Source organism: Giraffa tippelskirchi, chromosome 9 (assembly GCF_054371585.1).
Source record: "Giraffa tippelskirchi isolate mGirTip1 chromosome 9, T2T-mGirTip1v1.2.pri, whole genome shotgun sequence".
In the NCBI taxonomy this organism is placed as follows: domain Eukaryota; kingdom Metazoa; phylum Chordata; class Mammalia; order Artiodactyla; family Giraffidae; genus Giraffa; species Giraffa tippelskirchi.
Window position 1 is genome coordinate 57,516,005 of NC_137283.1, and position 12,261 is coordinate 57,528,265.

Here is a 12,261-nt window from a genome sequence, read left to right on the forward strand (position 1 = left end):
GTCCAGGCTGCACCCCCCCCCGGCCCCGCCTCTGGGCACTGGCCGCAGCAGCCGCTCCTCTCAGGTACCCGCAGTCTCTGCAGCTCTGGGGCCTCAGCCCGGAGAGCGGCCTGTCTCTCCCTCTACTTGCTGGGGGTCTTCTGTGATCGGTCCCATCTCCTCTGGGGCTTCAGCTGCCCTGGGAACAGGAGCACATCCTGTCCTTGGCCACCCAGCCATGTCCTGGCCTCTGGGCCTGTCTCCTGATGTCCCTGAAGATGGTCCTCCCCGACTCTGATTCTCACCTGGGGAGTGCTGAGTGCCCCCTCCTCAAATGGGAGCCACCCTAAACCGCAGCAGGAGAAACGAACTGAGAGCAAGGTTTATCAGTGAGACCTTATTTAATGATTCAGTTTAAAGCACGTGCTCACTACAAAGTCAGTCAGTGAGAACCATGATGCTTCAGCGCCCGGATCACTCCCCCCAGCCCCACCCCATGCCCCGTGCTCAGCCCCCAACCATCCTGTCTCACGAGGAAGAGAACCAGCAACGGTCCCAGTTTTATGAGTCCCCCCACTACCCCCCCACCCCACACTGGGACAACCTTCATCTCAGGTGAGGACAGGGCAGACAGGGAAACATTTGAGGCCGGATTGCTAACTCTGTCCAACAACAGGAGGCTGCTGCTGTTGGGTCTCTAAGTGCGTCCCACTCTCTGCGATCCCATAGACTGCAGCCGCCAGGCTCCCCAGTCCTCCACTGTCTCCCAGAGTTCAAAGTCACATCTAGATCCAACCATTCCATCCTAAAGGAAATCAACTGTAAATATTCATTGGAAGGACTGATGCTGAAGCTCCAATCCTTTGACCACTTAATGTGAAGAACTGACTCATTAGAAAAGACCCTGATGCTGGGAAAGATTGAAGGCGGGAGGAGAAGGGGACGGCAGAAGATGAGGTGGTTGGAAGGCATCACCGACTCTCAATGGACATAAGTTTGAGCAAACAACCGGAGGGCGGAGTTACAAATGTGGGCCAGAGGAGCCGCACCAGGACTGGGTTATCAGCCCCCCACCTGGACCCAGAGTGGCAGGGGGACTGGGGCCAGGGCATCTCAAAGCTGATGCCCCTCTCTCCCTGGAACCCCAAGTTCCCCTCCATGGGGGGTGTTCTGGGCACCCTGCTTTGGCGGATGCTGATGACGTGATACTGAAAGGAGAAGCAGCCGCAGAGTGCAGCCCGTGGTGCTGTCTCGCAGGCGCTGTGCTCGGCGCTTTGTCACTCACTTCTCACCAGCCCTACAGGGCACTTTCCTTCCCTTCCTGCACAGGAAGGGGAACAAGGCTTCAGAAAGGTTATGCTGCCAGGAGCACACAGCGTGCTGAGAAGCAGGGCTGGGACCAGAGCCTAGATGCCAAACCCAGCGCCTCTAGAAAAGTGCGCGACCTGCCCACAGGGCCCCCCGCCCCGATCCAGGGGAACCTGGCAGCTTCCACTGTGGTCACGTGGCTGGAGCAGGGACATCTCCACGTGCGTGCTGGGGGCTGCCATGGCCACCTGGGGTACACCTGCAAGGAGATAGGTATGACCTCGCCCTCCGAGAGTCTGGCCTACTCAGGACAACCTACCCTGGGTCTGACTGGCCCCCTTTCATGGTGACAGAAGTGGGTTTCCAGCTAGCTCCAGCTTCCATGGACCAGCCCCTCCTGCCTGGATCAGCAGATGGAATGTGGGGACGTGGGGTACAGGCCGCCCAGTCTTGGGCTCCAAAATCACCGTGGACCGTGACTGCAGCCATGATATTAAAAGACACTTGCTCCTGGGAAGAAAGGCTATGATAAATCTAGACAGTGTATTAAAAAGCAGAGACATCACTTTGCCAACAAAGGTCTGTATAGTCAGAGCTATGGTTTTTCCAGTCATCATGTACGGATGTGAGATTTGGACCATAAAGAAAGCTGAGCACCAAAGAACTGATGCTTTTGAACTGTGGTGTTGGAGAAGACTCCTGAGAGCTCCTTGGACTGCAAGGAGATCCAACCAGTCCATCCTAAAGGAGATCAGTCCTGAATATTCATTGGAAGGACTGAAGCTGAAGCTCCAGTACTTTGGCCACCTGATACAAAGAACTGACACCTTGGAAAAGACCCTGATGCTGGGAAGGATTGGGGGCAGGAGGAGACGGGGACGACAGAGGATGAGATGGTTGGATGGCATCACTGACTCGATGGACATGAGTTTGAGCAAACTCTGGGAGATAGTGATAGACAGGGAGGCCTGGTGTGCTGCAGTCCATGGGATTGCAAAGAGTCAGACACGACTGAGCGACTGAATACCAACAACAGAGTCACATGGCTCTGCTCCAAGGCTGGTCTCCCCTGGGGAAGTCAGAGGGGATCCACTGACTGTTCCTGCTTAAGTAAGAGTCTTGTGCATGTGAAACTCTTGGGAAATTGGTGAAGGACAGCTACCAGAATGCACTCTTTGGATGCAGTAGGCTTCCAGAAGCAGAGATGACAAGTGAAATAGACAGGTTTGCACGGGATATTCAAACATCATTCCTAAATTATATTGGGAGAAAGCTGTTTCCCGAAGCTGCTCATCTGTGACTCAAGCGGGCAGCTCCGTCCTTCCCCTCCGACCTTGGGGAAGACATTGCAAAGGCTGGGTCCCCTCTGTCTGCATAACCTACATCCCCTGCAGGGCCCAGCACGCGCAGCTCTGCTTGGGGGCCACTACGCATGCAACGCACGTGTCCCTGGTGACGGATGTACGTGTGGACCCTCCATCCCCAGCGCCTCCTCCGCAGACACCACGGGAGGCCCCCCCAGCGACGCTGACCTCAACGCCCCGCGCCCTCCTCCAGCAGATCCGATGGCGGGGGGATAAGGTCGCGGGGGTTCATCCTGGCCACCAGGCAGACGTCGTAGCTGTCGTGCATGAGGACGTCGACGGCTACAACGTTCCACTGGTTCTCCCAGGGGTCCAGCTCCAGGATCTCCTTGCAGATAACCTCGTGGCGATCTGAAAAGCAACAGAGTCGGACGGCACTGAACCCAGAGGTCGTCATCACCATCACACAGCTTCCTCTAGGAGGCACCGTGCACCAAGTCAGGCAAGAAGCATGCCCACGGCGCTGCAGAAGACACGGTGCTCCTGACACTTAGGAACTAAGCAGGGCTGCGTGAGACCTCACGTTCGGGCGCTGTTCAGATGTGCGGTGATTGAGCTGCACACACACTGTGCAATGGCCACCACAGCCGAGCTATTCACACCCCCCTCACCCCCATGGCACCTGTGTGTGCTGAGAACACTCAGCAAATCTCAGGTACACAATACAGTGTTCTTTTCTGTTTTTTGTTTTTTTGTGTGTTTTTTTTTTGCCAAACGGCTTGTAGGATCTTAGTTCCCTGACCAGAGATTGAACCTGGGCCGCGGCTGGGAAAGCGCCCAGTCCTGACCACTGGCCTGCCAGGGGCTCCCAGTACTGTCAGCTGTAGTTCCCAGCCAGGCCTTAGATCCCCAGAATGCCCTCACCTTGGAGCTGGAGGCCTGGCCCTTCCAACCAGCATCTCCTCGTCTCCCCCCTGCAGAGTCCCTGTCACACACGTCTCCACTGTCTGCTTCTGTGAGTTTGGCTTTTCTGGAGTCTGCGTCTCAGTGAGACCACAGGGGGATGGCTTTTTGGTCTGGATTCCCCTGCTTAGCGCCATGTCCCCCAGGTTCACCCTCATGTGGCAGTCACAACTGGCTCTCTGTGACCCCGTGGACGGTAGCCCGCCAGGCTCCTCTGTCCGTGGGATTCTCCAGGCTGCTGTCTCCTCCTCCAGGGGACCTTCCCAAGCCACCGAACTCTGATTTCTGCTCTCCTCCGTTTCCCCTTCTTATTTTCGGATTACTTGAATTTTTCCTTCTCTCTCTCTTTTTTTGCTTCCCTGGGTCTTTGTTGTGGTATGGGGGCTTGTCTAGTTGCCCTCTTTCGGAACACAGAATCTACACCAGCAGGCTGCGTAGTTGCAGCTCACGGGCTTAACTGCCCTGAGGCACATGGGATCTTAGTTTCCTGATCAGGGATCAAATCCGTGTCCCCTGCCCTGGAAGGCAGATTCTCAGCCACTGGACCACCAGGGAAGACCCTGGATTGCTTGAATATTTCAAATATCCCATTTCAATTTATCTTGAGCTTTTAAGCCTCCTTTTTTTTTCTAATTTTTTTTATTAAGCATACTTCTTTGTACAGCTATTTTTCAGTAGTTGTTCTAAGGATTACAGTACCTTTGAACAAACTGTTTGCATTTACACTTCATCACCTAAGTGGAGGCGGGAGCTCCCCTCAGACAATGCTAACTTTTTTTCCTGTCAACGGCCATTCATGTGTGCAGGAGTGGAAGAGGAGGAACCATGGTCTGTTACATTCAGCCCGCTCTTCACTGTTTCCCTCTCTTTCTCTTTCTCCTCCAGGATACTTTCTCAGCGATACCGTTTCCCTTCGTTTAGAGAATTCTCCTTCTCTCTCTCTCTTTTTAAAGCAGGTCTTCTGGCAATGCATTCTCTTAGCTTTCCTCCGCCTGAGACCACCTGAGCCCACATGATCATCATTTTGCCCTCGATTCTGGAGGCTGTTTGTGCTGGGTCTGTAACTCCAGGCAGCCGGCCGTGTGTGTGTGTGTGTGTGTGTGTCTGTGTTTTCTGTGCTCAGATTCTGCTCCGTTGGCTTCTGGTCTCTTTGATTGCAGAAACCTGCAGTGATTCTAATAATTTTCCCTCATACTTTATCTCTTATTTTTCTCTGGCTCTTAAACATTCAGTTCAGTTCAATTCAGTTGCTCAGTCATGTCCAACTCTTTGCGACCCTGTGGATGGCAGCACGCCAGGCCTCCCTGTTCACCACCAATTCCCAGAGTTTACTCAAACTCATGTCCATTGAGTCGGTAATGCCATCCAACCATCTCATCCTCTATCGTCCCCTTCTCCTCCGGCCTTCAATCTTTCCCAGCATCAGGATGTTTTCCAATGAGTCAGTTCTTCACATCAGGTGGCCAAAGTTTTGGAGTTTCAGCTTCAGCATCAGTCCTTCCAATGAACACCCAGGACTGATCTCCTTTAGGATGGACTGGTTGGATCTCCTTGCAGTCCAAGGGACTCTCAAGAGTCTTCTCCAACACCACAGTTCAAAAGCATCAATTCTTTGGTGCTCAGCTTTCTTTATAGTCCAATTTTCACATCCATACATGACCACTGGAAAAACCATAGCCTTGATGAGACGGACCTTTGTTGGCAAAGTAATATCTCTAGTTTTAAAAGTTTGACTACCAGGTGTCTGGATGTGGGTTTTTGAAGTTTATCCATTTTCAGTTTGCGGCTCCCTCTGGAAGCAGCCTCCTGGTGGACATACAAGGATGTGGAGGTCACACCCGAGCTGCCAGACATGGCGCAGGTCTTTGGCCTCAGTTCATCATGGTTGTCGCCAGGATGCTTGCTGGCCAAGCCCACCTGGTCCCTGGGAAGGTGGCATTTCTGTGGCCAGGCATGGACACGGAATCTTTTGCAAGTTCCTAGGGCCGCGGTGTCACCTCTTGGAGGTTTCTCTGAGCAGGGAGTAGGTCCCTGCTTCAAGGTGTCAGCTGCCCCACTGTCTTCTCTCTTTGCCTCTGGGAACCAAATCCCCCCCACCCTCCGGAAGGAGCCATTTCTGCCTCTCCCACTCAAAGACTCCATCTGCATCCACGCTCCCCATGTCAGGCCAGCTTAATTCTCCTCGCTAGGGTCCCCCACAAAAGCTGGTTGCTTGTAGGGTGGGGAGCGAGAAGGGGAGGAGGGTTGACATTTTTCTCTAATAACATCTTATTGAGGTATCATCCACATGTCATAAAATCCATCTTTTAAAAGTGAACAGTTCAGGGGCGTCTCCGGTGGTCCAAAGTCTAGGACTCTGAGCTCCCAATGCAGGGGACCCGGGCTCGATCCCTAGTTAGGGAACTACAGCCCGCATACTGTAGCTAAGATCTTGCATGCTGCCGGGAAGATTGAGGATCCTGTGTGCCACAGCTAAGACCTGGTGCAGCCAATAAAGAAACTCGTTGTTGTTGTTCAGTCGCTCAGTCATGTCTGACTCTTCGAAACCCCATGGACTGCAGCACGCCAGGCCTCCCTGTCCGTCACCAACTCCCGGAGTTTACTCAAATTCATGTCCATTGAGGCGGTGATGCCATCCAACCATCTCATCCCCTGTCGTCCCCTTCTCCTCCCGCCTTCAATCTTTCCCAGCATCAGGGTCTTTTCCAATGAGTTAGTTCTTCCCATCAGGTGGTCAAAGGATTGGAGTTTCAGCTTCAACATCAGTCCTTCCAATGAACATTTAGGACTGATTTCCTTTAGGATGGCCTGGCTGGATCTCCTTGCAGTCCAAGGGACTCTCAGGAGTCTTCTCCAACACCACAGTTCAAAAGCATCAATTCTTTGGCGCTCAGCTTTCTTTAGAGTCCAACTCTCACAGTGTTGTCTTTTTTTAATGAACAATTCAGTGGTTCTTAGTATATTCACAGAACTGTTTCAACCATCGCCACCATCTGGTTTGAAGACATTTTCATCACTCCCAGAAAGCAACCCTGTCCCCATTAGCATTACGTTCCTGTTCACACTCCCCCCAGCCCCTGACATTCCATCTCCACACACTTGCCTTTTCTGGACATTTCGTATAAATGGACTCATTTGGGGTCTTCTGTGACTGCCGTCTTTCACCGAGCACAGCGTTTTCAAGGTTCATTCCCGTTGTAACCTGTGTTAGCCTTCGTTCCTTTATCGCCAGGTAACATTGTATGGATGGACCGTATTTCATTTATCCATCCTTAGTTGGTAAACACTTAGGTTGTTTGTGTTTTGCGGGTTACAAGTACTGCAGCTCTGCACACTTGCACGCTGCTTTTGTGTGGACAGATGTTTTCATCTCTCTGGTGTATATGCTTTGGAAGGGAATTGCTGCTGTCCGTGGTGTTACAAAGAGTAACATAGACACACACACACTGTGACTCCAAAAACCTCAGGTTTCAAACTCCACAGCAGCTGCTCCAGTTTACATTCCCTCCAGCCACGTATGAGGGTCGGGTTTCTCCAGCCCTTGTCAACACTTGTTATTACCTGTTTCTTTTTCTTACAGTCGCCTTAGTAGGTGTAAAGGATTATCTCACTGTGGTTTTGATTTGCATTTTCCTACTGGCTGGTCATGTGACCCCTTGGCCATTTCTTTATTTTCATTGGATACATATCTATGCAGGTCCTTTGCCAGTTTTTTAAAGAGTGTTACTAATAGTTTTCTTTGTATTATTAAGTTGTAAGACTTTTAACAGATTCGAGATACAAGTTTCTTGCTAGATGTGTGATGTTTTCGCCCATCCTGTGGGTTGTACTTTCACTCTCTTGACATTGACCTTTGGAGCATGGAAGTTTAAATTTGATGTACAACGCATCTATTTTTTCTTAGTTGTGCTCTAAGTTTATATAAGAAACCATTGCCTAACTCAGGATCACAAAGATTTACACCTATGTTTTCTTCTGAAAGTGTATAGTTTTACCTCTTGGGATTAGGTTTTTGATTCATTTTGAGTTCATTTTTGTGCTTGTGTGAGGTCCAAACTTCACTCATTTGCACGTGAATGAATATCCAATTATCGCACGTGGATATCCAATTATTCCTGCACCACTTGCTGAAAAGGGGATTGTTTCCCCGTTGAATTGTCTAGCACTATTATTGAAAATAAATTCACCATTAAAATAAGGGATCATTTCTGGACTCTCAAATATATTCCATTGATCTCCATGTCTATCATGGTGCCCCTACCACACAGTCATTGATTATTATAGCTGTGAAGGAAGTGTTGAGATTAGGAAGTGTGAATCTTCTTTGTTCTTTTACAAGATTGTTTTGAGTATTCTGAGTCTCTTGCATCTCCATGTAAATTTGGGATCAGTTTGCCAATCTCTGGGTGTGATGTCTTATCATTTATTTGGGTTTTCAATGTCTTTAATGATGCGCACTTTTCATTGTACAAGTGCTGAGGGTTTTGGAGTCACATTGTGTGTGTGTGTGTGTGTGTGTGTGTGTCACTGTTTGCAACCCCAGGGACTGAGCCCACCAGGCTCCTCTGTCCATGGGATTTTCCAGGCAAGGATACTGGAGGGGGTGCCATTCACCTCTCCAGGGGATCACCCCAACCCAGGGATCAGACCCTGGTCTCCTACACTGCAGGCAGATTCGCTACTGTCTGAGCCACTAGGGAAGCCCCTTATTATTTCTGATACTATTATAAATGGATTTTTTTTCTTTTTAAAAATCTATTTATTTAGTAATTATTTGGCTGTGCTTAGTTACAGCACTCGGGAGCTTTAGTTGCGGCATGTGGGACTGAGTTCCCTGACCAGGAATCGAACCCAGGCCTCCTGCGCTGGGAGCACAGAGGCTGAGCCACCGGACCACCAAGGCAGTCCTGGAGTTTCTCTCTCAGTGTTATTTTTGGAGTAGTTGTTGTGAGCGTATGGAAATACAGTTAATTTTTGTACGTTCGCCTCGTGTCCTACAACCTTGTTGAAGTCACGTGTTAGCTCTGGTGGCTTTTTTCTTTTGTGAATATTTATCTGTTTTCCTGCATCCGTCCTCGGTTGCAGCACATGGGGTCCTCTCTGCAGCAGCCTGGTTGCTCTGCAGCTGAGGCGTGTGGGATCTTAGTTCCCCGACGATCAGGGATTGAACCCACGTCTCCTGCACCACAAGGTGAGTTCTCAAACGATGGGCCACCAGGGAAGTCCCTCTCGGAGCTTTTCTGGTGGGTCCCTTCAGATTTTCCAAATAAAATATCATGTCATAGGCAGTTACCTATTCCTCTCCAATCTGGACGCCTTTTATTTATTTATTTTCTTTCCTAACTGCCCTGATTAGTACAATGTTGACTAGAAGTGCAAGGGGGGGCATTTTTGTCTTGTTACCGATCTTGGGGGAGAGCTTTTAGTCCAGCAGTAAGTCTGATGCTACCTGTGGATTTTCACAGATGCCCTTTATCGGGTTGTGCAAGTCCACTTCTACCCCCTGTTTTGGGTGTTATACTGTGGAAGGTGTTGGATTTTGTCAGATTCTTTTTCTACATCTATTGAGATGATCAACCTGATTCTACAAATATACTGATAGTATATCACATTGATTAATCTTTGTAAACCAACTTTTCAGGCCTGGGATAAATCCTGCTTGGTCATAGTGTGTAACTCTCCACATTGCTGCATTCAGTTTGCCAGTCTTTTATTGAGAATTTTGGCATCTGTATTCATGCAGCATTAGTGGCCTGTAGTTTTCTTGCAATGTCTGTCCAATTTTGGTATCAGGGAGATACTGGCCTCATCAGAAGTGCTGGAAATGTTCCCTCCTCTCCTGTATACTGTGAGTTTGTGAAGCATTGGTGTCACGAGCGCTCATCTTTCTGAAATGTAACCTTGGCTTCCTCAGTCGGTGCTTGAGGTGGACAGCAGAGGTTGTGAGTCTGTCTTTTACCCTGGTGAGTCCCAGGACTCTGGGAAAGAACTGTGAAGAGTCTGAGACTCTGCCGGTGAGCTTGCTGCAGCTCCACGGGTACTGGCAGATGGTCTGAAACTCCTGGGTCTGGAGGAAGGACCAAGTGCCCCTGCTTTTAAAGCTGCCAGTAACTTGAGTCCCAAGCCCCACGGCAGCATGGAGAGTGCCAGGCGGCACCTGCACAGCCAGTGGGCTGCCCTGTAGGAGGGGAGCCCCAGGCTCGGGAACGGGGAGCCTTTATAATGGCCAGGAAGCATGCCTGCCCTTGCAGTGTTCAACTCTGTCTCCTGGTCCCCATCTACGCTTTTTAAAAATATTTTATTTCTATGCATTTGTTTGGCTGCACTGGGCCTTAGCTGTGTGTGGCACGTGGATCGTCAATCTCCACTGCAGCTTGCAGGGTCTAGTTCCCTGACAAGGGATCGAACCTGGGCCCCCTACACTGGGTGCTTGGAGTCTTAGCCACTGGACCGCCAGGGAAGCCCCCACTTCCTACTCTTACTTGGCTTGGACGCTTGTTTTTGGTGAAGGAAAACCTAAGGAAAGGGAAGGGGGGAGACAGATTTTGGGAGACATAGCGTGTCTCACGTCTGAAAACGCACCCCCCACTAGGAGGTTCGGGAGGTACAGCGGCGCAGGGAGAAGGTGACTTTCCCGTAGGCATTTGAAGGCATTAGCTTCCCTTTCTTCTCGCTCCCGGCGTCCTGTTTCCTAAGTGTGCTCCTCTGATTCCTGACACTTTGTACGAGACGAGCCCTTTCTCTCCGGGACTCTCGGGACCCTCCTGTGTCCCTGGTATCCGTGTTGTCGCAGGGACGTGCTTCACTTCACGTCTGTTTTCTCCCGCTCCGCTGGGATGGCCGTTTCGTTTCAACGGGGGACTTCAGTTCGAGGAAACTTTCCTCATTTACTTCAGGGATGTTTCATCCAACCATTGTCTCTATTCCTTTCTCTCTCTCTCTTTTTTTTTTTTTTTACTGAATCTCCTGTTATTCAAATATTGGACATCACAGACATACCCTGTCTTTCTCTCGTTTCCTGCCCAGTTGCTGAGATGTTCCTTCCACCCTGCACCCCAGGTTTTCTGCTGAAGATTTCTTTCCATCGTGTTCTTAACCTCCAGGAATGCTTTGGCACCGACACACATTCTCTCTTCTCTCCAAGGACGCCTCTCCTCCTGGCATAGCCTGTTTTTTCGTTTCTGTGTTTTGATTTCTGTCTGGCATGTACACGCTTTCCGCAGAGGTCTGATGATTCCCAGCTGTTTGCTCATCTGTAATGGACACCACGGAAGCCTTTTCTGTGAGGTTCTTTAGGGGGTGAGTTTGCTTTCCCTTTCTTGGGGGGGGGCGCTGGTAGATCCCCAGGGGAGAATCGTCCAGTCTCCTGCCTAGAGGGTATGGCCCACGTCTGGGAGCCAGAGAAGGAACAAAGCTGATGCTCTCGAGGTTCGGGATATAGCTGTTCTCTTAAGTTCCCTGTTTGTATCGCTGATCACCTCCCTACTCCCGCCCTGTCCTCAGCTGCTGTCTTTGTTGGGGTGTAGGAAGGGCTTTATCTCAGTGTGGTGGGAGGGCAGGAGTTGGGGCCTCCTGCCTTCTGTGCCCACGTGTTCGGCATCACCCCACTTCCCTCCTGCACAGTCGCTGGTCCGCTCCCGGGGTTCTGTGGTTTGTGCTTCCTTTTCCTGTTGCCAGGTTAGCACTGAGCTCTCGTGTCTGGGCAGTTACTCACCCACCCACTTGTGTGCTTCCAAAACTGTATTGCTGTTGTGCCCTGTCCCCTTCTCTTTGTCTGACTGTGTTCATTCCACGTACTGTCCTTTTCATGGGGTGTGGGAGAAAACAGAGGTGTTCCACCTACCATTTTAACCAAAACCCTATCACTGTATTTACTGTATGCTTTGGTATCCATCAAGCTGAGCTCATTTGCTCAGTCACGTCCGACCCTTGCGACCCCGTAGACTGCAGTCCGCCGCACATCTCGGTCTGTGTCTTCTGCAATGCAGGCGGGTTGTGTACCACTGAGCCACCAAAGAAGCCCAGAGAAATTTCTTGACTGTGGTTTTCTGAGTAAATAAGTGGGACGTGTAGGCTTGTGTCGCATAAAAAGAGAAAATTCAGTGCTTGTTTTCAGGTCCGACCCTGAGATCCCTAGTTCATCATGAGCATGCTATTGTAATAATACAGTTCTATTTTCCATAAAACCCCTGTGACGATTCACTCAGCCAGTCCCAGACAATCTACTGCCTTCGAAGCAAATAATTAAAATGGACTTTGAGAGCTTGCATGGTAAATCCGTTTCCCTCTGGCTGGAAGCATTATTAGTCCATTACTGTTCCAGGAGAAGAGGTTGGCTCTGACAGCCTTGAAAAACAGGATATCAATTCTCTAACTCAATATGATACAAAGGAAGATAAGACAAGGAACACGATGAAGCAGTGTATCTCCTGGATCCTTAGACACTGATTACCACCCACTGCTCCGGAGGTTCCGAGGCTGCCTGCGTCTTGTCTGCCCGTCTCTTCTGGTCCAGAGAAAGCCTGCAGCCAGAGGACAGAGAGCAGGGCCATGACCAGCAGGACTTCTGTGCTTTGTTCTTCCTTTTCCTGTTGCCCGGTTAGCGCTGAGCTCTGTCAGTGATGGAGGGGAGCCCTAGAGGTGGGGGGGGTTGGGCACCTGGGCTCTCTCCTGCCCCCTCCCAGGCCACCTTACACTCGTGGCTCCA

At 50.5% G+C, this 12,261-nt stretch overlaps 1 protein-coding gene across 1 annotated transcript in view; it reads right to left on the reverse strand.

The window, feature by feature from the left end:
* Positions 1 to 361: 361 nt before the first annotated feature.
* KBTBD12 (kelch repeat and BTB domain containing 12) overlaps positions 362 to 12,261 on the reverse strand; it is a 51,148-nt gene continuing 39,248 nt past the window's right edge. The window contains exon 6 of the mRNA XM_081526602.1: positions 362 to 3,002. Coding sequence (XP_081382728.1) covers positions 2,821 to 3,002 — 182 coding nt within the window. The 3' untranslated portion in view covers positions 362 to 2,820. The remainder of the gene's footprint in view (positions 3,003 to 12,261) is intronic.